Source organism: Danio aesculapii, chromosome 5 (genome assembly GCF_903798145.1).
Source record: "Danio aesculapii chromosome 5, fDanAes4.1, whole genome shotgun sequence".
Classification (NCBI taxonomy): Eukaryota; Metazoa; Chordata; class Actinopteri; order Cypriniformes; family Danionidae; genus Danio; species Danio aesculapii.
Genome location: NC_079439.1, coordinates 63,369,831 through 63,397,819, shown reverse-complemented (window position 1 = coordinate 63,397,819; position 27,989 = coordinate 63,369,831). Strand labels below are relative to the sequence as shown.

At 34.3% G+C, this 27,989-nt stretch overlaps 1 protein-coding gene across 3 annotated transcripts in view; it reads right to left on the bottom strand.

The window, feature by feature from the left end:
* The window catches only part of abr (ABR activator of RhoGEF and GTPase), a 336,423-nt gene that overhangs the window by 210,241 nt on the left and 98,193 nt on the right, over window positions 1–27,989 (bottom strand). Inside the window, exon 1 of one of the 3 annotated variants that reach the window (XM_056458659.1) lies at window positions 2,946–3,029. The exons of the other annotated variants lie outside the window; for them this stretch is intronic. Within the exon in view, the coding sequence (XP_056314634.1) occupies window positions 2,946–3,000 (55 nt within the window). The 5' untranslated portion in view covers window positions 3,001–3,029. Of the gene's footprint in view, window positions 1–2,945; window positions 3,030–27,989 lie in introns of those variants that run through there. 3 annotated transcript variants of the gene reach the window in all.

Below are 27,989 nucleotides of genomic sequence, written 5' to 3'. Positions count from 1 at the left end.
TCATCATCTAGTGCTGTTCTTACTGCCACTGCGCTTTCATATTTCATAAAATAATAGCCCACATTTTGGCATCCTCATATATTACTGGAAATTGAAAGCTAGACATGGAACATGCAAAATGCTGGGTTCCACACGATTCCTTCATGTTGTCCCAACACAAATCGATTAAGTTAGCTTTATAGTTTTTACAAATTTAAAGTGGATTGAACATAAAACAATTAAGTTATCCTAAATAACACTTAGGAATGGTGTTGTTTTAACTCATTTTAAATAAGTACACTGTAAAAAATAAATCCGTTAAATTTATGGTAAAAACCGGCAGCTGTGGTTGCCAGTTTTTCACTGTTAAAAATACGGTACAAGTTGTAAAAGCAATTTCTCATTTTTACAGTAAACTACCGTATTTCATTGATTTATAGATGTAATATACCTGTATTTTGTATTACCAACATCTATACATCTTTTGTTACACAGATAGACACGTTAACAGCCATATGCAGGTGGTGATGAGAAAGTTACATAATGAACCAATGCTCATTACAAACAACTTTTCTCACAAGCAGAAAAGTGTATCGGCATATAGAATGTGCTCAGTGTCACTCCCACAGCTACTAAACACCAGTATGGTAACACACATAAAATGAATGTCATGAAATAAACATGTTTATCAACATTAGATGTAACATAAATCTCTAATGTACATAACTGATGGGGAAACGGCTAAAAAGATCCATAGTAATGTCAACAAAACACATAAAAAGTGATGTTCCATGCAGGGAATTCTGGGTCAATTTATGGCTATTCACCGTATATATTAAGGTAACAAACTGTCAACCAATTTACTGATTTTTACTGTGGCATTTTTACAGTTTAACGTTGAAATCACGACCATTTTTTACAGTGTAGTTCGAACAAGGTGAAATATTAATTAATACTTCATGCAAAATTTAAAAACAAATATACGTCTATTTTTAAAGCAAATCAAGCCAAGCTCATATAAAAAACACTTTTTAAAAAAAATATGTCATTATTATTATGAGAATTGAGGCCTTGAGACGAAGAGCCATATACTGTAAGTCCATATTTTTACATTTTGAGTAATACGATTTTTTTTTCATTTGGATTGTGAACATTATATCATATATTGTATTTTACTTGCAGATAGACAACAAAAGCTTCTCAATTCTAAGTAGATGACATTTTTCAGTGTCAGTATAAAGAAATCTAAAGTTATTGTCATTTATACTTCTTAAATGTGGAAGAACGGTGTATGTCCAGATAGTGTGGAATAACAGTATAATTCATCATATCACTTTAAACCACTAAAGATCTGATTTCTTTATCTTATTTTATCTGATTCCTTTATCTTTGTTTTAATACAGTAACAGAAACTTCAGGTTCATATGAAGCATTTCTTTCAAGTTTATTATTATTATTATTTTAAACAGAGAATACAGTATGAACATTGGACAAAACATAGACCTTCTTACAGTACAGGCAATAACAATCAATTATTAAATACAACAATAAATGTACACAATGCAAACATACATCATAGCTAAATATTGTCATTTATTTAGAAAAGCTGGCGCAGCGCCCCTGTGTATATACTACTTCAAACTTTTCTTATGCTCTGCCATCTCATGATATATATAAATATATAAGACTCTGGGTCATGCGAAAATATCCCCAAATTGTTTCCGTATACAAAGTTCACACATACAATTATTGTCACATGGATATCTCTCTCTTTTTTTTGGACTTATATGGTTGTTCGTTGCAATTAAGCAACTTTCTTATTGTAATATCAATCCTTTATGCTGATTTACAAAAAACAAGCAATCAGAAAAGCTCATTTATTGTACATTTCATAACAATAAAATAATACAGTAATACATTAAATGCTGTTTAAAAAATGTAATAAATTGTAATGAGACTAACTGTAAAACTGACAACAATGGAAATTACAAAAAATTTAAAAATCTCAGAATTAATCGCCAGTTAATTGCCATGAAAAATCATAATGTAAAAATTGTATGTATGTAAGAATACATAATAAATAACCCAAAATGATTAATACATCTAAATAAATAAATCTAATAGAGTTTTTTAGGCATTAAGACAGGAGGGGTGTGTCCTACAGGTGGTTTGTCAAGCCTCTACACTCTGTGAGTAAATATGTGTAGACTCTGTGTAAATACCCCCCCCCTCCACCTCAAAAAAACATAAAAACACATAGAAACCATAAAAACACATAGATATAAGCAGAAAAACTGACAAAATGAGTCTACAGACTACGTATGCAAATATCCACCTATTTTAAATATCGTATCAAAACACAAACACAGACAAAGCCGCTGTGTGTGTGTGTGTGACAGAAGTAAAACTAAACACCAAAAACACACTGATCAGGCTTTAATCTGTACTTCCTCCTTTCAATAACACATTATTACACTTATAAAGCAGCATAACACACAGCACATACTCCTGTTTGGCCTTGATGCCTGGTTAAAGTGTTTAGACAGTGTAGATGGAAAGAAAAAAAATCGATTGGTGCGTCGGCAAACCTGAAGTGCTGCCTTGGCAGAGAGATACACAGAGACACAGACAGACTACATTAGGAGATTTTAGCAGCTGATTTCTGGAGCATCCTAAATCCTAAATGGCATTTTGAAGAGATTTACAAATATCACACATACAGTAGTGTGGGGGTTATCAGTATACGCACTTAAGCTAAACAACATAGGACATAGTGTGTCTAAATACTCCCATTAAATGCAGTCAAAAACAATCCTATAATTGACGATAATATGTCCAAGAAAATATCATCAATATGAAAAGGAACACAAGTTGTAGGAGTAATACTATCCCATCGCAAATGGACGCAAGCTACAAAACACATAAAAAGCGCAACTATGAACATTCACACACTTTATCCGTCTTACCATGGGGTGAAATGATGGATCTCAGGACACACGCCACCTCAAAGAAGAAAGCCATGTGGATGATAGCCTAAATTTTAGAGGCTAAGCAAACAGTAGCAACCAGACCTCATCTTACCAAACCAACATTAAGCACACACACACATACAGGTGGCTGTAACAAGCAGGAACTACTGAAAAGCTTTTATTCAAATACATGGAAATAAAATCTAATGTAAACAAGTGGCAGGGCTGCGTGGTTTATAGAAACAGTTTACTGGCAGCACAAAAGCCTGGAACTTTAAATAAAGCCTGCTCAATAGATTTACACACAATACAAAACATGAGCAAGTAACAAAAAAAGAAATCATGTTTGACAGTACATATTCCTCTTCCAAGGGAAACAGAGCCATATTAATGTCTGTTCTATGAAAAAAATTAAACTCATTTAATTACAATAGCGCAGCAATTTTCCTAAATATACCTCTCAAAGATACCAGGAAAGCCATCATGATTGAACCTGAAGGCAGAAAATGAGCTGAATGTTTAAATAAGAAAAATCAAAACACTGAAAAGAGACATGTTTACTATCGCAGAGAGGCCAGACAGAATCTGTGGACATTTTTTGCGATTTCTGCGCAAAATTTTGGTAAAAGTCTGCGGATTTATGTGGAATGATTTTAGTAGTATCATAACTAAAAACTTAATATATGAAATAAAAAGTTATACCTTTGTTTACAATGCAAATCCAATTACATTCACTTTATTTGGTAAACAAAGCAAATCTCTCATAAAATATATCTATTAAAAGACAGAACATATTACTTTACAAACTATATTGTAAATAAATCATATGAATATTTTCATATTAGTCAATAATATTACTGAAATTAATTAAAAAAACTGAATAAATATGAATTTAAACACATTTACACAAGTAAATAAACAGAATCAATGATGGGCTAAAATTCTGCGGAATTCTGCACATGCAGATTCCGTGTGGGTCTTAGTCACTGTGGACACATTATAACTACACATAGTTCTGTTCAAACAGCTTCCAAAAGTTGATTTTCATCATAGGTGCCCTTTAAAGTCTGCGTAAACCAGAAGCCATTTACTGGAAAAAAAATTTGTATTGTGAAACAGTGGGCGTGGCTTGTTTTTTGTTTTTTTTTACCATGAGCTGATTGGATGTAGCAAAGTAGACATTTAATTCAGAAAAATCGGGAAAAGAGTTTTGGGAAAGTTATTAGAACCTAACAGACTCCTACTCCATGCCATTTTTGTTTGTTGTCAAAGCGCTGTCAAAACTGACAGTTGGAGGGGTGTGGCTAGGTATGTTTACCACTAGGGGTGTCAAAATGATTTTTTTTTTTGGTGCAAAGTGATGCAGATGCGGACAATTCAGTATCTGTTCAGTAATAGATCCTAACCGGTGTGGAAATTTAAATTTATATAATCTAGTTTTAAATGAACAATAATTAACATATAACTAAAAAGTTATATCCTTTGGTTTTTAATTATATAATTTCATTCGAAACTGTTAATAGCCCAGCCACGAGGGACATTTACCTTCTGTCTTTCTGACTAGTGGCTGAGCCAAAGTGATGCAAATGCTTCGAGCAGAAAGCTCTGCCTTTGTCTTCGGGTGAAACTTTCAGCCCAAAGAAACCCTTTTGTTGATTAACTCATCTGGTCAGTAGCTGGGCAGGTTTCTAACACCTATATGCTAGTTATCATGCTGACTCTAAAACTTAATTTGCATGCTTTGTTTAGCAATCTCCCCTCCTCCTAAAAAGACGTTATAGACAGGACATCTTTTGTCTAAATTCATACTTGTGAAAAAACGCGCAGACTGCAGACCTCCAATAGGCTCTGCAGACAGATGGACTTCTTGAAGATGCTGTATGACTGCAGATTAACCATGTCTCAATCAAGGAATTCTGCTTGTTTGCGACTCTCCTGGACTGGGTTCTCTCTATTCAATCATTTATTTTTTTACAACACCGGTTATTACGTACTGATGTCATTTATCTCATATGCGTTTTGCCGCGGTAGAATACTATGGAAGGGAGGCAAGCGAGAGTCTTTAAAATGCAGAAATTCTCCACAATTCACTGTGTGTTTGCTGGACAGTCATTCACTGACCCTGAAGATACAGCAGAAGCCCCTATTTCACTGCGATGGAGAAAATGAAAGTAAACTCCATTTCTCTCTCTCTCTCTCACTGTGGACCTTTGACCTGCTGGCGTGACGTTTTCTCTCCTCTCGGCTGTTACAGCAATACTTGTGGATCCGATCCAGACACAAGCGTGTCTGCAGAGCGCGTTTTCTCCGCCGCATCTATCATGGATAGATGTAATCGTCGCTGCAGTTTATCAGTGTCATTCATCGGGAAACAGACCCAGAACGTTAGTGCCAAACGCAGCCCTTTCTGTTGAGCTCATGACCAATCATAGGCGTTTAACAACTCACTCGACAGGGCTCATAAAGCGAGCGGGATAATATTTACATTTGTTTATTTGCTTTAAATGCTCAAGTTGTCTTCTGTGCATGTACCTCAGTTTTGTTTGATGCATTCAAAAAGAATGTTTTCTTTTGAGCAGGTCAAATTAAAGGTACAGTTCATACATCTGACTGCTTGTATTAAAGGACAAGATTCTATTACAAATACATATAAAACGTATTTTAAAATGATACATTTTAATGCAAGAATGGTTGTGCTGTGAAGAAAATTTAAAATTGTCTATGGAAAGCATTGTCAATGCACCGATATATCCAATTAAACCGAATCGATGGCATGATAATCGTAACTGAACTATGAGAACAGTGTAGATTCACACCTCTATTAACCATGCGCAATATAGACGAATTACCATGTTTGTAAACATTCAGGATGCGCGCGCAGCGAGGTTGCAGAAAAAAAACGGGAGCGCAAGCATTTACAGATGAGGGAATGACATCCGATGTGGTACAGAGTTTGTTGCTGTTTTAGAAATAAGTTATATTGATTACAATTTATATATATTATTTACATAATGCTTTCAGCGTATTATAACAGCTTGTCACCCTGTGATAAGCACAGTAATTCTGCAAAATTAACGTTCAAGTGAGCGGCGTTCGTCTGACAGGTCCATTTGCGACAGCACCCTCCCAATGGATATTGGATAAGACGAAATGGCCAAGCGTCCAGCCTGAAATATACAACTATCTCATAGAAACTCCAAGTGATTTTACAAGAAGTTAAAGGCCTACAAGTCTTTGGATGCCAACAAATTTGTTCTGTGTGGTCATGTGCAAGAATTAATGTTCCATGATCACCAGATTCAAAACTTTGTAGTGCTAAAAACCGAGGTTCTGCCTAGCCAAAGACAACAAAAAAAGACGGAGCTATACTAGGCCTGGGTAATCATCAACAACCAAAACAACTGCATTCTGACAGCGAATTCTCTTAGCATTCAATGTCCTAGGTTTAATTCACCATATTTAACTGTTTTTGCTGAAATCATTGCTGCAATCAAAAACGAGTAATGTGTATGATTCAGCATAGCGTGAATTTACCTGATATAAAATGAGAACTGCAGAGTTAATTAGGTCCTCACTCCATTCAGCTCCCTTTTAGCCAAAGACATCTGCCGTTGGCATTAAAAGCAGTGTGGTGTATGGTAAAAGTTAAGTTTTTGGCATTTGGCGAATTTGGCATCCTACCACACAACACGACATGTTTGCTATTGCAACCGGGAACCCATGTAACGTCATGTGTGACGTAGGTTGGTAATTCCTCTATACCAGTGGTTCTCAAACTTTTAAACCCGCGACCCCCATTGTAAGATCGTCAAGAACTCGCGACCCCCCACTACCAAAGCATATACAAACAATAAAAATAGCTTTTTTTAAGCTGTTCACAATATTTTAACTATATTTACTATAGATTACAGGGCTCGAAATTAACATTTTTGCTTGGTAACACTGGTGCTTCTAACTTTAAAAATGTAGGCGCACCAGCCAAAATTTAGTGGCTCCCACCAATTATCGCACTGTTACTACAAGTTTTATAAACAGATTTATTGCATTTGAAAATCAACACTAATCAAAACTAACAAGCAAAAAAATAAATATGCATGCGTGAGGAAAATATGTCTCAATGAAATCCCGTTATCACAAGAAAAGACATTTTTATAACATAATTGAGTGACCAAAAGATATCACGGACGGATATCCCAAAAGATATCCCACAGACTTTACAGTGAATGCTAGTTATTTTCATAGCAGACTTGAAGCCAATGGAGGTCTTTTATCCACTCTTCAATAAGTATAGCTGGTGGATTAACATTTACCACATGATCAGTAATCAGATGTGCCAATATTTGTAGCTTTAGGTGTTTCTAAGACAAAATCTGTCAGTGTCGTTTTCATTCTCTCGTCTTCAGCGCTTTACATTTTCGCGGTTGTAGCTCCTGTCATCTGAAGACAGGAGGCGTTGACTGAGTGATTGACAGCTGATTTTAACCAATCATTCGTGTTCAGTTCTTAGAGCAGTGGGCCAATAAGAAGAGCGCGAAGGCGGGGCAAGCGTTGAAGGCGTTGTTTACTGCGGCAAGTTGACATGACAACAGTTTTAAACTGTTCCTAAACGCTGCGTTCCAAGTACAAAGATGCATTCTGCCCGAATGTGTCCTAAATACTTTATGAATTTATCAGTGATATCTTTTTACAAATCTGAAAATATTAGCTTTCATTTTTAATACTGAAAAATATTTATTATAATCACTGAAAATTACACAATTTTTAAATAACTCTCGCGACCCCTTGAAATTATTCTGCGACCCCCACAGGGGTCGCGACCCCCAGTTTGGGAACCACTGCTCTATACCTCAGACAGACATAATCTCAGAATTTAACTGAAAACAAACATATTTTTATGAATTGTTCAAAACTAGCAATGTGAGCAAACAAAATCCCTATGGTTAGTTTTGATTTTATGTGTACTTTAAGTCAGATTACCATGTTCAAATTTCAAAACGATACAATCTGATTTAGATTAAACACAGCTCATCCTGTATATTTGTTTGGATCATTGTGAAAATAAAGGGGATGTCACTCATTTTTTAAATGGAACGAACTCAGCCATGGCTTTAATTTGATTTAAGTATATTAATAAAGTATTTTAAATTGTCCTTTTATTAGGCGTTTGCTGCATAGTTCTTAGTGAAATTGAAAATCTAATATTGAAATAACATAACAAAACTAAATGTAACCTTTAAAGCAATTTAAAGGTTACATTTAGTTTTGCAATAGCCTAACAAAAGGACACCTTTAATATATTTTATCTCATTTTGTCACAAAAAGTCATGATGAAATTAAATCGTGAAATCAAAATCACGAATCGTATCGAATGGTGAGTTACAGTACTACAATTCAAATACATTAACAACTATATGAAATGATATCTTTATTTTGACCAGCTTATGATCCTTAACTGTCTACTAAAAGTCAAATTATCTACAAAAAAAATCCAGTTTTCTACAAGGCAACATCTGTAACGTCTTGGAAATGATGTATAGTGGGCATCCTGTTCCTTGAGTGGTCTAAAGTGCATCAGTAAAACGTGATTTGAAGCCATTTTCCACCAGACAAGAAGAAGTGTTCAGGCGTAAACAGTAAAAGGCCTGTAATAGTTGTTTACTGTCCTGCTTTCCATAAGGGAAAGGTCAAGAGTCCGGGTCTTTGTGATGTGCTGTGTAAAAGAGTTATCTTACTAGCACACAATCCTGGTAAAACACCCTACATGAATGCTGATTACTGCCCGGCTCTTTCGTGATATGAATGAAATGAAACACAAACATCTGCTTACTGCCACACTACATTCGCTTTCACAGACCTCTGCTATTAAGAGGATAAGCTGGATGAGGCGTTTTTATGGAGCACATCGAGATCAGTTTAACACTGTTTTCAGGGGGAAAATACATTTAAAATATTTTAATGCTGCTTTTTTTTTGCGTTACTCTTAAATAAATAAATGAATATATAAATAAATAAATATTTCACACTGAATTTATTTATTTTTTGACAACAAGAACAGTTCCAAGCAAAACTGGAGTAGAACCTTTCTGCATCTCAGAGTAATGTGGCTACTTTTGCGTTACTCACAAATAAATAAATAAATAAATAAATAAATAAATAAATAAATGAACAAACAAACAAACAAATAAATAAACAAACAAATAAATAAATAAATAAATAAATAAATAAATAAATAAATCACATTGAATCTTTTTTATCCTAACAAAAATAGTTTCCAACAAAACTGGAGAACCTTTCTGCATCTCAGAGTAATGTGGCTACTTATGAGACACTTACAAATAAATAAATAAATAAATAGTTCTCACCGAATCATTGATTTTTACACCAATAAAATAATTCCAAACAAAACTGGAGTAGAACATTTCTGCATCTCAGAGTAATGTGGCTATTTATTGTTACTCGCAAACAAACAAATAAATAAATAAATAAATAAATAGTTCACACTGAATTGTTTTTTTACATCAAGAATAGTTCCAAACAAAACCAGAGTAGAACCTTTCTGCATATCAGAGTAAAGTGGCTACTTTTGCGTTACTTACAAACAAACAAACAAAGTTTGCACTGAATCTTTTTTTTACACCATCAAAAAAAAGTTCCAAACAAAACCGGAGTAGAACCTTTCTGCATCTCAGAGCAATGTGGCTACTTTTGCCTTTCTCACAAACAAACAAACAGACAAACAAACAAGCTTGCATTGAATCTTTTTTTAAGTCAACAAAAATAGTTCCAAACAAAACTGGAGTAGAACCTTTTTGCATCTCGGAGTAATGTGGCTACTTTTGCATTACTCACAAAAAAAACAAACAAACAAACAAACAAACAAAACGAAGCTCGCATTGAATCCTTTTTTTTACGCCAAGAGAAGTAGTTCCAAACAAAACTGGAGTAGAACCTTTCTGCATCTCTTTGTAATGTGGCTACTTTTGCGTTACATACAAATAAATAAATAAATAAATAGTTCTCACTAATTCTTTGTTTTTTACAACAACAAAATAGTTCCAAACAAAACTGGAGTAGAACCTTTTTGCATCTCGGAGTAATGTGGCTACTTTTGCATTACTCACAAAAAAACAAACAAACAAACAAACAAACAAAACGAAGTTCGCATTGAATCCTTTTTTTTACGCCAAGAAAAGTAGTTCCAAACAAAACTGGAGTAGAACCTTTCTGCATCTCTGTGTAATGTGGCTACTTTTGCGTTACTTACAAATAAATAAATAAATAAATAGTTCTCACTAAATCTTTGTTTTTAACAACAACAAAATAGTTCCAAACAAAACTGGAGTAGAACCTTTCTGCATCTCTAAGTAATGTGGCTACTTTTGCGTTACTTACAAATAAATAAATAAATAAATAGTTCTCACTAAATCTTTGTTTTTAACAACAACAAAATAGTTCCAAACAAAACTGGAGTAGAACCTTTCTGCATGTCTGAGTAATGTGGCTACTATTGCATTACTCACAAATAAATAAATAAATAGTTCAGACTTAATTTTTTTTATGCCAACAAAAATAGTTCCTAATAAATCTGGAGCAGAACCTTTCCACATCCCAGAGTAATGTGGCGTTTTATTCCTAAATTAATTTGTTTTTGAACAAACCACTTTATCACTGAACAAATCAATGACTTAATGATCCGACAGTCACTTGTTTCATTTGCAAGCAAATCAAATTAACAAATTGTTTGAATAAATGATTCAAATAATCCCTCATTAAAATTGCCACCACACTTTTATTTTAATATTTAACTTTAAACCAACCATTTAATTGCAAAAAAACAACAAAATATCATTTATCAAAATATCAACCACCCCTAACTGTGAGTATTAAATACACACATGTGATTTCAGTAGCTATAAATGAGCAGTGCAATCAAACTCATAGTGACAGGTGGGAAGAAAGTTCCAGCAGTTATACTGACTCTAAGGAAATTTAAATCTGCCACACCGATGATTTAACACCAAGCGATCTGCGCTCACAAAACACCAGAAAGTTTCTACTGAAAGTAAATGTGACCCATAACTCACTCACAGACTGTAATGAAACAAAACACTCTGGAGGACACGTTAAACCTGCGTCATCAATCATGTGTGTGTCTGCCAGTCTGTTTGTAGGGGCTGCTTGACCTGCTTTAGCATCACTGTATCAAATAAAACTGTATGCAAAACAGTTTTGCAATCACGTCAAGCTAAGCAACATGTTCTTACACTCAATATTTACAGTCCATTAATGTTCCAAACTTAAGTCACAAAGAGAGAATGTATGCAGCATTTTCTCACTGAAGCTGGTTATTTGACCAAAAATACAGTAAAAGAGCTGCAAAATTCTTTGAAACAAAAATGAAGTTTATTCATGTGAGGCAAAGCTGACAATTTGGCGAAATTACTGCAGGTTTGAGTGTCAAATCATCCTTCAAGAATCATTTATATGCTGATATGATACACAGGAAACATTTATTATTGTTTCATTACATACAATGGCTTCTTAAAATAATATGACCATGTATCCGGTAGGCCAAAAGTACAAATGCCGGCAAAATACGACAAAATGGTTTTTCTATGGCATCACTGTGAAGATTCTCACACTTCGGAACTAGGGCTGCAGGATATTGGAAAAATCTGACATTGTGATATTTTGTTTTGCTGCAATAATAGTGGGCCATAAACAGTTAAAAAATGACCATGTATCCGGAGTGATGTTTTGGAAAAAAAAAACTGAAATAAAACCAAATTATTAAAAATAAACTTGCGAGAATTAATTTATGTCCTGCGGCAAAATTATTCTTATTATAATTGTAGTGATCTGCCTAGGTAGGTCAATTTATTTTTATGCTTTTGATGAAGTAGCATTTAACTTAAGAGCCCTTTGGACCATGCGCTGAACCATCTCTCCATGTTTCGCTTGTAATGTCTTTAAAGAAATAATAATTATTTAGGCCTATTTAATTATTCAATTATCATTTACGTACAATATTTAAGACATAAAATGAGAAAAAATATAATCAACAAAGAAAATGAAAACTATAAATGAAAAAGCTTATTTATTGACTGTCTTAATCCTATCACTATAAAATAACAAACACTTTACATCTCTCTATATTAGGCTAAAACACTGCTTTATTTATTTGTGTATGTGGACACACTCTTGATCTACTTATAACTAAGGGTTTACACATTTCATCAACTGTTGTTAAGGATGTTGCACTATCTGATCATTTCTGTATTTTCTTTGAAATATTGATCACTCCAGCTATTAAAGACAGATCTGTCTCTGTTAGAAAGAGATGCATAAATGAGAACACTAATGAGCAGTTTATGAAGGCCATATCGCTAGCACCAAGTATATCTGCAGACTCTGTTGATTCTCTTCTTGATTTGTTTAACTCTAAAGTTAAGAATGTCATAGATGACATTGCTCCTGTTAAAGCCAAGAAGATAACTAGCAGCCAAAGGGGATCTTGGACTAGGTCCCCAATAATACAAATGACGAAAAGACAGTGCAGAAAAGCTGAGCGTATGTGGAGAAAGACGAAACTAGTAGTCCATTATAATATCTATAAAGACAGTCTTCGTGCTTTTAATATGGAACTAAAAACTGCTAGGCAGACTTTCTTTTCAAGCCTTATAAACAGCAACGTAAACAATGCTCGTAAACTCTTTGCAACGATAGAGAAACTCACAACCCCCCCCAGTCGGATTCCCAGTGAGCTACTCTCTGAAAGCAAATGTAATGAGTTTGCTCATTTCTTTACTGACAAGATCAATAATATCAGAAAGACAATCAGCTCATCCAATCAGCCAAATTGTGTCGACGTCAGACTAGCTCAACCACAACTTAAGAAATCAGACATTATGTCCGATTTCATGGCAATTAATGGCAAAATCTTAGAAGAGATCGTGCAAATTATGAAAACATCAACCTGCAGTCTCGACACGCTCCCCACATCATTCTTTAAAACGGTGTTTACCTGTTTAGAAATGGATCTTCTAAAAGTGGTAAATGCTTCACTTCTCTCGGGGATTTTTCCTAACTCACTTAAAACTGCAGTTGTTAAACCCCTCTTGAAGAAGAGCAACCTGGATAACACCATATTGAGCAATTACAGGCCCATCTCAAATCTCCCTTTCATTGGCAAAATCATTGAAAAAGTTGTTTTTAACCAGGTTAACAAGTTCCTAAACTACAAGGGGTGTTTGGACAATTTTCAATCTGGTTTCAGACCACATCACAGTACAGAGAGCGCCCTTATAAAGATAATCAATGACATCCGCCTAAATACAGATTCAGGCAAACTAACAGTGCTGGTACTGCTCGATCTCAGTGCTGCATTTGACACTGTCGATCACAGCATACTTCTGGATAGGCTGGAAAACTGGGTTGGGCTGTCTGGGACGGTCCTCAAATGGTTCAGATCTTACCTTGAAGGAAGAGGTTACTATGTCAGTATAGGTGACCATAGGTCAGGGTGGACACCCATGACATGTGGAGTCCCACAAGGCTCGATTCTGGCACCTCTCCTGTTCAACCTTTATATGCTCCCTCTGAGCCAAATAATGAGAAAGAACCAAATCTCCTACCACAGCTATGCTGATGACACTCAGATCTACCTAGCCTTACTGCCTAATGACTACAGCCCCATTGACACCCTCTGCCAATGCATTGATGAAATTAACAATTGGATGTGCCAAAACTTTCTTCAGTTAAACAAAGAGAAAACTGAAGTCATTGCGTTTGGGAACAGAGATGAGGTTCTCAAGGTGAATGCGTACCTTGGCTCTAAGGGTCAAACAACAAAAAATAAGGTCAAGAATCTTGGTGTGACTCTGGAGTCAGATCTGAGTTTCAATAGTCATATCAAAGCAGTTAGTAAATCAGCATACTATCATCTCAAAAACATTGCAAGAATTAGATGCTTTGTTTCCAGTGAAGACTTAGAGAAACTTGTTCATGCTTTTATCAGCAGCAGGGTGGATTACTGTAATGGCCTCCTCACTGGCCTTCCCAAAAAGACAATCAGACAGTTGCAGCTCATCCAGAACGCTGCGGCCAGAATTCTGACCAGAAGCAGGAAATCAGAGCACATCACACCTGTCCTCAGGTCTTTACACTGGCTCCCAGTCACATTTAGAATAGATTTTAAAGTATTATTACTGGTCTATAAATCACTAAATGGCCTAGGACCTCAATACATTACAGATATGCTCACTGAATACAAACCTAACAGATCACTCAGATCTTTAGGATCAAATAGATTAGAAATCCCAAGAGTTCAGTCAAAGCAGGGTGAATCGGCTTTCAGCTACTACGCCCCTCGTTGCTGGAATCAGCTTCCAGAAATGATCAGATGTGCTCCAACATTAGGCACATTCAAATCAAGACTGAAAACACATCTGTTTAGCTGTGCCTTTACTGAATGAGCACTGTGCTACGTCCGACAGATCGAACTACTATGTTTTTCTCTTCTTTTTAATTCTTTTATAACACATTTTATCAGCTTTTATTTTATTTTATTTTTATTCTTACCATTTTTATGTTTGTTTTTATTTCTCTTATAATTGTTTCTTTTATTCCTGTTTATGTAAAGCACTTTGAATTGCCACTGTGTATGAAATGTGCTATATAAATAAACTTGCCTTGCCTTGCCTATGTATGTTTGTACTTTTATTTTAGTTGTCTTTTATTTATCTAGTTTTAATTTCGAAAAAAATAATCCTCATTGCACTTAAGTTACAAAGATAATAAAACTTGTTAACAAGTTTATATTGATTAATGAAGTAATTATAATGCTTTCTTTCATTATTTCATCTTCATTTACATGTAGCAGGGTATTTACAGCTACTGTATATTTCTGTCCGTTCGCATCCGTTCCCTTTGCGGACACGTTCTTAACACGTTCTTAATCCCTTAATACTGCCGCGGCACCTCATGCGGCGTTAATGGTCATTTTAAAGTGTCACCCACTGTGAGTAGCAAAATGAGTATAATTTCAGCAGATGAACAGAAGACAGAAGATTTGAATAGCTGACTAGTTGAATAATTGAAAAGATTCTGTTAACTTCAACCAACTTGGGTGATCAAGTCTTTTTCTATGCAGAGCATCTGCATAAAATATAATAATATGATATAATATAATATATATAATATAAACATAATATATATTATATAGTAGCATGTACAAGTCAGAATTATTATTGCTATATCGATCCTCAAACAATATATTGCTCAGCCGTAATTGGAACCATTTTAATTTATTTTTCCAACAATGCAAGAACGTAACTCAATTGAACTGTAAATCATACCCAAGGCCCTGATTTGCAGAACTTTTTCACTCCATGTAATGCTAATGAGTCATGTCGCATCAGTGAGGATGAAAGACTGAACGTCTGATGATGTCAAAGTATAAACTACAATACAACAATTAGACTCACACAACCACACACTGTATGAACACACACGGATCAGTCCTGATGGGCAGCCAGAGACCCTTCAGCCTCTTCACAGTCAATCAGCCACTTGTTTCCATGCTGAGTGCCCAGGCTGCCATGACAACTTGAGTTTCTTCGACGCAGTCGCTGACTGAATGCGAATGAGAGGCTCTTGAATATGAAACAAAGCGCTATTTATAGACAGCAAGAGGATTTATACTGTGAACAGTAGAAACATCCTATTTTACCACAGGATACACACTGATATACAGTATACAGTACGTCAGCTCATGGAAAAGAAAAAAAAAAGCATCAGCCTTAAGACAATTGATATTAACTAGAGATAAAAAAAAAATTAAAAAAAATTCAGGGTTTTTGGCTTTGCATTAATGCACCTGATTAACACCTAAAAACTCACTTACTATCATTCGAATTAGTTCCTGTTTTATCAAGGGTCACCACAGTGGAAACTACACAGTGCACATTGTCCTTATTTATGTATTGTTGTCTGTTTACATTGAGACTGCTATGTCATCACCTGAAAGAGATACACCACTTTGTCTATTTTTGTGGTATGGCATCGATTCTTTATCTCTCTCTCTCTCTCTCTCGACAGTTCTTGGGCAGAATAAACTACATTGAACCATAGACTTAAATCCCAATAATCAAAGGCATATCTTCAGCCAAACCTGGACTTATTAGCATGCCAGCACCTAAAATAAAAATAACTGAGATAACACACACACACGCAAACATACACACAGCTGTCAAGAGGAAAATGAGTCTGATTTAATGATGACCCCTGATATTCCTGAAATTATTGCACAGATGAAATCACATTGTATTTTAATAAATCAAAAGTATATGTGCTCATCATTTATAAAGGTCCAGAGAAACAAAAGAGGCTTTTATTTAATTTAATTTAAATAATAATTTAATTTTAATTAAAATTGTTTTATTTTTGTATAATTTCATTTTATCTTATTTTATTTCATTTTATTTCAATTTATTTTATTTTTTCACATTATTTTATTTCATATTTCATTTTATTTATTTATTTTCTTTCATTTCATTTTTTTTTTATACTGCTGGTAGTAACTAATTACATGTAAATGCATTAAGTAATCAGAACTCATCTTTAGATTACGTTGCATGATCAGATTAGTCATGCTTAAATACATATTATTCACACAATTCCAGTGAATTATTCACTATAAGCCAATCGCCGTATAGAAACAATCAAATTCTGCAACCACATTTATGAATGTAAATATTTGCAACAGACTTCAGCAGTTGATTTTGCTACATCCAACAATAGTGCAATATTTAAAGTTTACCATATAGTTACATATTAGACCACAAGAGGAAGTGATAAAATACTTTCTCCATTGGTTTATACTGTATCTCCTCCCTTTTATTTATTTATTATGATTTTATTTATTTATTTTTACATTTTTAGATACTATATATGTGTGTTTGTGACATTTCAGAACACAAATCTGTATAACGACATAGGTATGACACAGGTATTACAAGAAGGTGGTGAAATATAAAGACATTGTTGACGTTCTCATTTCTCAAAAAGCTTATGAATCACATAGAATGAGTTTTTCAGAAAGTAAAACGGTTTCCTGTGAGGGTTGGGTTTAGGGGTACAGGGTGGGGTTAGGGTAATAGAAAATACAATGGAAGTCTATGTAATGTCCCCACAATTTACAAAAACAAACATGTGATAGAGAGTCTTATTTTAAAATGTTGTTCTGTACTGCTAACTTTTGAAAGAGCAAAATAAAAAAATAAAAAATTATTCTAAAAAACAATTAAAAAAAAGTAATATACGCAAAAACACAAAAAAGACATCATCACATTAAAATGCAGCAAAATCCAATTGGCGGGGGGGGGGGGTATATCTCAGAATCAGTTTTTCAATAATCAGAGGCTGTGCAATGTTTTTAGATATTGAAATAACTACTTATTATTTTTTTCAGTGAGTGATGACACATTGATCGCTTTAGGATGGTGGAACTGTATTGTAAACATGTCTGGAGAAGTCAAATCGACATTACGAAAGAGTAAAACTGCTAAACAATCTTCCCAAAAACCATAATCCTGCTTCCCTGGAGCTTCACTTTCAAGCAAGAACACACACACAAAAACGGGTCTCCATTTGACAGTGCACCAAATGCTCATCCATCATCCACAACTCAATGGTTTTGACTGGCCTTCCACTTACACATGCACTCCAAACCCACTGCGTCTGCAGAAGACAGACATTACGACAGGAAGATGATTGGCTAATGTAATCAGGAGGACTAATTGCTAAATGTCTTCTGGATGAAAGGAAAGAGACGGCATGAAAGAGACGAATATGAATATCTCCATGTGAGCAAATCAAAAGGATGTGATTTTTCAACGCAATCTCACGGCAATTGATAACTTTTCGATTTAGTGGCTAACTTGTTTAAATTTGTACGATCTAAATCCTACAATTATGATTTGCTCATCCCCCAATGAAGGTTGGGTTCAGGGGTGGGGTATGGTGCCACGCCTCCTTTTAAAAATCGAACATTTTCGTAATTCGAATTTATACGAATTAGTCACTAAACTGAAAAAATGTATAATAGTTACGTTTTCTCGTGAGATCAGGCTCGATGTTTATGCACAAACGTTTCAGCTCGAATCCTTCCTAAGTATGTGGAGTAAATCACTTCCTCCACCCTCTTTTCGAATCACTAATTGTGTTGATGTCATCATTAGTAAGCCGATGTTCAAGTATTTAAAAATATAGTTAATTTACTTCCATTTAAATACTTGACAATCTACGCATGTCAATAGGAATATTACATCTACTTATACAATACATTATGTTTATAAATGATGAGCAAACAGTCGCTAGATCTCATTCGTACAATTTAGTACAATTTGCTCATCTCCCAATGATGGTTGGGTTTAGAGGTGGGGTTTGGAGCCACGCCTCCTTTTAAAGATTGTAGATAATCGTTCAACTGAACTAGTATGAATTTGTATGAATTAGCCACTAAACTGACAAAATGTAAAATAGTCAGGATTCCTCATGAGATCAGGCTGGATGTTTATGCATGCTAATACAGGAAGTATCGATTTACGAATATTCTATAGTTTTGACGTCTTATTTTACATTCGACAGGAAACAGACACAAACGCTTTGGCCTAAAGTCTTCCTAAGTGTGTGGAGTAACTCACTTCCTCCACCCTCTTTTCGAATCACTAATTGTATTGATGTTATCGTTAGTAAGCCGATGTTCAAGTATTTAAAAATATAGTTAATTTACTTCCATTTAAATACTTGACAATCTACGCATGTCAATAGGAATATTACATCTACTTATACAATACATTATGTTTATAAATTATGACCAAATTGTGGCTAGATCTCATTCATACAATTTAGTACAATTTGCTCATCTCCCAATGATGGTTGGGTTAAGAGGTGGGGTTTGGAGCCACTTTCAAATTACTCAAACCCTCTTTTCAAATCACTAATTGTGTTGATGTCATCATTAGTAAGCCGATGTCCAAGTATTTAAAAATATAGTTAATTTACTTCCATTTAAATACTTGACAATCTACGCATGTCAATAGGAATATTACATCTACTTATACACTACATTATGTTTATAAATGATGAGCAAATAGTGGCTAGATCTCATTCGTATAATTTCGTACAATTTGCTCATCTCCCAATGATGGTTGGGTTTAGAGGTGGGGTTTGGAGCCACGCCTCCTTTTAAAGATTGTAGATAATCGTTCAACTGAACTAGTATGAATTTGTATGAATTAGCCACTAAACTGACAAAATGTAAAATAGTCAGGATTCCTCGTGAGATAAGGCTGGATGTTTATGCATGCTAATACAGGAAGTATCGATTTACGAATATTCTATAGTTTTGACGTCTTATTTTAAATTCGACAGGAAACAGACACAAACGCTTGGGCTTAAAGTCTTCCTAAGTGTGTGGAGTAAATCACTTCCTCCACCCTCTTTTCGAATCACTAATTGTGTTGATGTCATCATTATTAAGCCGATGTTTAAAAGTTTAAAAATATAGTTAATTTAGTTCCATTTAAATAGTTGGCAATTTTTGTATATCAATAGGAGAGGCATGAGACGATAACTGGTTTTAAGGTATACCGTGGTTTGAAAAAGTCAAGGTTTTAAATCCGTCAGAATTTTCTCCTGTATACCATTTCTAAGATATGTGTATAATTTTTTTTATTTAAATTTCGTTGTTTGTTTAGTTTGTTTGTTTATTTGATTTTAGGACAACATTATCAGCAGAAAAAGATATCCAAAGATGCCATTTTAAATTGTAAAAAAATCTGTGTTTTTGAAACTAATGAAGACAGCAGAAGTTAATGAATGATTTAATTATTCAGCCTGACATGTTTACTGCTCCAAAATATCTTACAATACATTGTTTATAAATGATGAGCAAATCATACTAAAGTGTACAAATGAGATGATATGAATTCATACAAATTAGCCTCTAAATAAAAAAAAAAATCAAATTGCTGTGAGATAGTGTTGGTTAAACAGCTCCAGAGAGGGGGATGTCAGCAGCTGGACTGTGCTGTGTTTGAAGAAGGACTGTAATTGAATTTGCTGAGCTCAGAGCGATGATTAGTCCCACTGCTGAAAAGCCCAAAACAATATTCAGAGGGGATCTGAGATCACACTTCATGCTGATCCCTGCATGAACCAGGAGATAAACTAATTCACAGATACTTATGCAGAGCTCCTTTCAAACAAGCCCTGAGAGATCATAGAGTTTTATTACTTCGTGTTCATTACGTAAGTTTCATTTATTTAATTGGATTTGTATAAATCGACTCTTTCTGCCTTTTATAAAGCCATTTTGCTGTTTTTATGTGCTTTTTGTTTTGTTATATTATGCTGGTTTTTCAGCTATTTAAATAGCTGTTTTGTTCTGTCTTGTTTTGTGTTGCTATTTAGTTTTTAAGGTTTTTATTACTGATGAAAATCAGACCAATCGGAACAAAATACAGACTGTTACATCACACACGGGATCCTTTATATGCATAACCCATGCTGCTTTTGATTGGCCAATGTTTCCTTATGAGATTAGAGCAATGATAACTTTCCCCCCTTATTTCTAAGTTTAAGTTTTTAGTTATACTTTGACAGCAAAACATATGTTTCTTTTTTATTATTAATATTTAGTCTTTAAAATTTTCAAAAAAAAATTGCTCTGCTTTAGTTATTAATTTTCGCGGGCTGTCTTACTTGTGCTTACTAATGTAAAACAAAAAATATATATTTAGGTTATTGACTTCATAAAATATGATGACAGACATTGCAAAGCTTATTTCTAAAATCTCAATAGAAGCTTTGAATGTAAATTCAACATGACAACATTTCAATTGGTCTTAAATGATCAGTCAGAATGACCACTATTCTAGTAGTTATAGAATTTGGTAGTACCTGGAAGTGTTATGAATATATGTATTTCTTTGTTAAGAAATGTCCTTACTATTACGTGTAGCAAAGAAGACAGACTATATCTTATCAAATGTATGTCATATTTTAGCAGATCGCACTGTTGTATAGTTTTCAAATGCTTTTTACTCTATTGATTTAAACAAAATCCTATAAAGCACAATGTGTTGTAAGCAATTTTAGCTATTATATTTTAGCTAGTATTAGGGTGTAAATGGATTTACACTTCTAGTTTACACCAAAAATAACAGACTCTCTAGGTACCTTTGGGATACATTCAATACTAAGATGTATATATTATGCAAATTGAGATGCTGCATTTATTTAATTTTTGGCAGCTTCTGTCCCTTTAATACTGCATGGAAAGCAAACAATAAACTACGTGATATTAAATCTAAAAAACACAGCCAGTGGGAGAAATAAAAATAAATAAATAAATAAATAGGAGAACAACAACAAAAAAATGAGTGCAAAATCCTTCCTCAGCACTTCTGTGCAACTGTTCAGCAGAATTACGTAATCTTTGGCAAGCCTCTCTCTTGCTCACTCTGTCTTTCTGCACTTCTCGTTTTGAGCCCTGTGGAAACAGAGACTCAAATAAATGTGTGTGTGCGCATGTATGTCAGAGTCTCATCTGCCCAAGAGTTACTGAGGGCACTAGGGGGATCACAGTGTGTCTTTGGGGACGTCATTATGAAAAGAATGAGGAGATGATAAGGAGATGAGAGGGATAAGAAGAAAGAAAGAAGGGATAATGGTTTAAAGATCATAGTAATAGGGATGCAAACAATATATCGAAAAAGTATCGTTATCGTGATCACGGTATATGCAGTAAATGTAATTAATTGTATGTGCTGCATGCATAGGTTGTTGTTTTTTTCAAATCTGACCAATCAGATGGGACATTTTCTATCTTTATCCCCGCCTCTCAAGTAGGTGCTGTTGGGTGAACCTAAAGCTGAAAATAAATACTAATGCGTTGAGAAAATGACAAAAGACGATGAGAATCAAATTTTCGCTGAGGTTATCAGTCATTTATGGTGTTTCAAAATTATTATTTTTTTTCTTTTTTAGATTTCATTAGATCAGAAAAATATCTATTACCTGATTATTTTATTATGAACATTACATAAAGGATTTTTTTTTAATTGCTGAAAAAAAATCTTGTTTTTTAAAGTTAGTTACATCATAAGTATCGCAAGTAAAATATAGTTATCACAACAATCAACAACAATTTCGCATAATTTTCCTGTATCGTGCTGCCCTAAATAGTAATGAATTAAACTATATTGTACTTAGAAATAAATTCATGCATGGCTTTTGTAATATCATGTAAAGTAATCTTACATAACTAAGCTAAACTTTTTTTTTTAAATCTACTAAAAAAAGCCAGTAAAAGTCCCTTTATTCTGCTAGCTATTTAATTTTGCAGATCTGTTTTGTTTGTTTTTTCAGTTTTGTTTTGCTTGATCTTGTTTTTTTGTCATTTTTTGCTATATTCTTGTATCTTTTTGCCAGAGTTTTGTACTGTAATTTATAAACATCCTAAAAATCTACAATAACTGTACACTTAAAAATTTATAATAAGAGTTTTCAGTTTATTTATGGTTGTGAATTGCATTATGAAAACTTGATCTATGCTCTGTCGACACTTGATGTTGAAAAGTGACTTTTGTTCACATTTTAGTAGTTATATATAATAATATAATGTTTAAGAAATAACATATAGAGAAATAAATCTGTAAAATAAGAGAAAATGTACTGGCGGTTTATTACAAGGTTTTTGTACTGTACTTGTAATTTACACCAATCTATCAATATATCACTTAAATATTTCATTAAAATAATAAAAATGTTAATATAAGTCGTTTTTTTAAACTTCACAGGGTTAAAAGGAAGAAAAATTATTTCAAAACACAGAAAACTGCTAATTTACGGATATTTAGACTTAAACCATGGTCAGATTAAAGTTTGAGCATGTAGAACAAGATAATGCGAAACTTGTTAAAATGAGGGATTGCTCCATATTTCTAATATCTGTACAAATAAGTCATGTTTCATGTTTCTATTGGTCTCCTGCCTTCACATGACCCACAAATTCAAGTCAAGAATTCACCAAGCTTGAACTTTTCGTTTTCACATCCACGTTTCCAGTCTGGCACATTAATTCGTGTATGATTGGAAGTCAATGGGGTGAAAAGTAACCATACAAATATAAAATAGATCCCATAATGCAATTCAAAAGCCTGATTAAATGCAAAATACACACATAAATGAAAACCTACAATCAATCTCTGTTAAAATATAGTCACATAACTGTTAATTACTACATATTTGAAGAACCAGTTGAGAATTTACAGGTGATGATAGTAATACAATCTCCTGATTTAAGTATTACAAAATGCTCTCATTTTGCAGACAGGAATAAATGCTATAATGTCTACATAAGGGGCAGCATGGTGGCTCAGTGGTTAGCACTGTCGCCTCACAGAAAGAAGGTTGCTGGTTTGAGTCCCAGCTAGGTCAGTTGGCATTTCTGTGTGGAGTTTGCATGTTCTCCCAGTGTTGGCGTGGATTTCTACCAGGTGATCCGGTTTCCCCCACAGTCCAAAGACATGCGCTATAGGTGAATTGAATAAACTAAATTGGCCTAAATTGTATGAGTGTGCGTGTAAACGTGAGGGTCTATGAGAGTTTCCCAGTATTGGGTAGCAGTTGGAAAGGCATCTGCTGCGTAAAACATATTCTGGAATAGTTGGTGGTTCATTCCACTGTGGCGCCCCTGATATATAAGGGACTAAGCCGAAGGAAAATATATGAGTGTCTGCATAAGCATGAAAAAAAATAGGAAGGAGTTTGCTCTAAAGCTCATCTGAGAGTAACAGTAGTTCTGCTTGCTTATGAAATTAAGAAATAAAATAAATGAAGGTTTTTTTTTTATTGCTGTGCTTTGCTTTTGATAGGCAGTGCTACCATCTGATCTTTTATGTAAAGATGAGACCATAACACACAAACACACACATTTACTGTACCCCACCATGCGCGAATATCAGTTCACTTACGACTTCAGTAATCGATACAAACACTGTATTGAGAGCACTCACTGCCAAAGGCCAAACACACACACAAACACACTATTGAAACAACACATGAGCTGTAGTAGCAGACACAATTCCAATCAGTGTCACCATCTCAGCGTTAAATTGGAATTTTACTCTGTGGAAGCAACTCATATGAGAAGCCAGAAGCTGTTTCGTAGAACAGACACATCTGTTTTCCACAGACTAATCACTGGTAATCTCTTTCAGCCTCACACATCCATACACACACACACACACTGACACCACATCCTTTCATTCAGTTTCTCTTGATTTCCCTTGTTCATTCTTAGTTGTAATGTCTTTCTATTGACTGAGGGTGATGATGATAATGGCTGGTTGACCGAATTGAGTTTACACTAGCAATGAACCAGAGATGCACTGATTACGCTTTTTAATAATGTGTGTATTGAACATTTTCAATACACACATACCTTTTTTTTGCTGTAGAAGAGTGAACGCGCTTCATGAACGTCAAAGTTTTTTTTTTCCAATAGAATTACTGTTGTTTAAAAGTAAAATGTGTATTTTTATGTCTTAAGCATGTGGTTGCCTGTGATGTTTTGAATAGCGCTGATGTAATCTTGCCAGCAAGGTAATGTTATCTAACTGGCTGACATTAACAAGCTTCTGTCGGAAGAATCGTTTAATACAGACTGAAAATGGTAAACAAATGAGCAATGCTGTTAGACACATGCCATAGTTTAAAGCAGAACTGTTTATGAAGTTGCATAATAGCTGCAAAACTTACAGCTCAATCTGGCGAAGTGTTATCATCCACTCAGAATCCCTTAGCAGCCAACCAGATCACCCTATCAGTCACAATGCGTGCGAGTCAGCCACGCCCACTTCTTTACATGCTTTTTTGTTTACAAATCCATTACAGCTGACTATTTATTCTGCAGCAATGATAGCATCAAACCGCCAGCTCTAGAACGAACCTGAAAAACCCTGCCTGGGTTTAGTAAGCTTGTACATAAGAAGAGGAGGTTGACGCTCACACAGAGAGATTTAAGAAGATCTGAAAGGTCAACAGGCTGCTTGAGTCTCTACTGCATCATTAAACAGCTGAACCCCAATGAGAGAGGAAGACATTTACTACAGAAGGGGAACACAGTGTTACTAAAGCTGAAAGCAAAAGCCTTTGTTAAAGTAATCATGCAAACTGAAACTTGAAACTTCATTGTTTCTGAAAACTTCATTAGTTCATTCATAAACCCTTAAAACATCAGTGAGTATTGTTGATTACTTCTTAAAGGAACACTACACTGTTTTTGTTTTGGAAATAGGCTCACTTTACAGTTGAGTTTTACCATTTTTGGTAACTTTTGCCACTTTTAGCTTAGCTTAGTATAAATCATTTAAAATGATTCGACCATTAGCATCTGACCAAAATCAATAGTTTTCTATTTAACTGTAACTTGACTCTTTTGTAGTTACACATGGAAATGAAAAGTTGCTATTTTCCAGGTGGAAATGGATAGAAACTTTACTCTCGTTCTGGCATATTTGCTGCTGTACCATGGCTGGAGCAGGCGCAATAATATTACGCAGCACCTGAAAATAGCTAGATCCCCAGCTAGGTAACGTTGCCGAGTAATATCATTGTGTCTTCATTGTTATCTTCTTAATAACTCTTATACCAAATAATCATATTGTTAAACAGTATTTTGAAGTGCGTATGGTTACTGCAAAATATTGTATAACAAAATAATACTATCTAAACAAAAGTAGAATGAAATGCATATTGTTTGCTGGAAGATTTTTTATATTTGCATACAGTGCTCAGCATATTTAAATACACCCTCACAAATCTATCTTTTAAATTCATATTTTTAATAGGAAGCTTTACACAATATTATATTAGTGCATATACATTAGATTAGTCAGTACTGAAGCCAAATCTAGAGCTCATCTAACAAAATAACTTAAGATAAAGGTCCAAAAACTAGTACACCCAAATGTGTATATTAAACCAAAACATTAAATACAAATAAAAAAAAGATTAAAAAATCAAAAGAAGCAAAAAAAAAAAGAAAAAAAGAAAAATTTAGTTGAAATGTTGAAGTTTGTAATATTTTGCTTGAATTTAATTGCATTATCTTTCAATTTCTAAATATGTTTGGTGATTAAAATATTATTTTAATAAATATATCTGTTTAATAAATCTGTTTTGTTAAAATGCACCAAAATACATTGCCTATATTGCTTTCTACATTGTTTTCAAAATGGGGTGTACTCAGTTATACTGAGCACAGTATATTCGAATATTGTTTTTAGGAGGTTTTCACATTTATTGGACAGGACAGTGGAGAGTGTAGAGAGGAATGTGTGGGAAGCAGAGAAAGGCGAATAATTGGAAAAGACCTTGAGCCGGGTATCAAACTCAGGTCACCGTGAGCACCACAGTGCTATTTGTCGACACATTTAACCACTAGGATATTAGCACCAACAAACCTTTTAATTCTTTGCTGAGAAAAAGCAAATGAATAGTCTGTTTAATAATCAAAAGCACCATCATTTAATATTATTACCATAACTGAAAGGCTGTCATAATTTTTTTGCATAATTTGGATTTTAACATACAGCAAAAAATAGTTTCTCTTTAACAAGTTTTAGAAGATGCATAAAAATAATCATTTTAATAAATTATTTGTTTTATATATGTGGGTTTTTTTTAAATTTATGATTTTATTGTTGCTTGTGTGTACGTGATGTTGCAATTCATTTATGTTTTCTTTTTTTTCCATTTATATTTATTGCTTTCTTTACTATTTTGCTATTATTTAGTTAGAGGATTCAAATATGGCCTTTGGATTTCTGCCTCTTCCAGCACATAATGTCTTGAAATTGTCTATATTATTTAATAATTTTTTATTCTAGTGCAAAAAAAATAAAAAATAAAATAAAATAATAAAGTCAGGGCAAAAAAGCCTCCATTTCTACAAGGCGCTAACATCTCGCTCTCTCTCGTGAAGCTAATACGGAAGTAACTGAAACTACAATACATCAAAATTCTGCTAGGCCTGGCTTCAAAGTAGAGCACATTTCTATCGACCCCAATGTTAAAATGGCCAAATTTACAGCAGAAAAAGAGTGTTTACAGCCTGGTACAAAAAACGATTTTGGTGTATATAGCTAATATTACACTTCATGACAACTGTGAGGGGGGTGAATTTCTTTATAACTCAGGTGAATTTCTTTATATCGCTCCAGAGACAGACGAGTCTTCGCTGAGGCCAGCTTCCAGCCTCCGCCACTGAGACTGCAGCTCTGCACAAGACGTTTGGCCAGCGGAGAAATTAAAATGGTCGTGCCCAACTGAGCCTGGTTTCTCTCAAGGTTTTTTTTCTTCACTTCCGCCTTTAGTGAAGTTTTTTTTCCCTCTCCGCTGTCGCCACTGGCTTGCATGGTTCAGGATCTGTAGAGCTGCGCATCGTTGGATTTGCTCTTCAGTATTTGGACTCTCAGTAGTGATTATTAAACCACACTGAACTGAGCTAAACTGAACTGAACTTAAACACTACAAACTTAACTACACTGTTCCTATTTACTGTGACCTTTTATGTGAAGCTGCTTTGACACAATCTACATTGTATAAGCGCTATACAAATAAAGGTGAATTGAATTGAATTGAATCATCCGTTTCGTTTAAGTTAATTAAGTTATATTAAGTTTGCGTAATTAAGGGCGTGGCCATTTGAGTGACAGCTAGGTCACGCTGGTCACGTCATGTCACAGATTCTGGCTGATTAGCCGCTGAACTCAGCATATACATCATATTTTTGTGTTGTTTTAAGTGGCTCTACACAGTCAATTGGGATTACTTCTTACAATTATGAGATAAAATGGCAGGTTGTGCACTTAATTGTGCTCACAAACCATTCAAGTGGCCTCCATTTCCCAGGTGAGTGAAATTATACACTTACATATCATATCTATAAATGTATTTGTTTTTATTTAG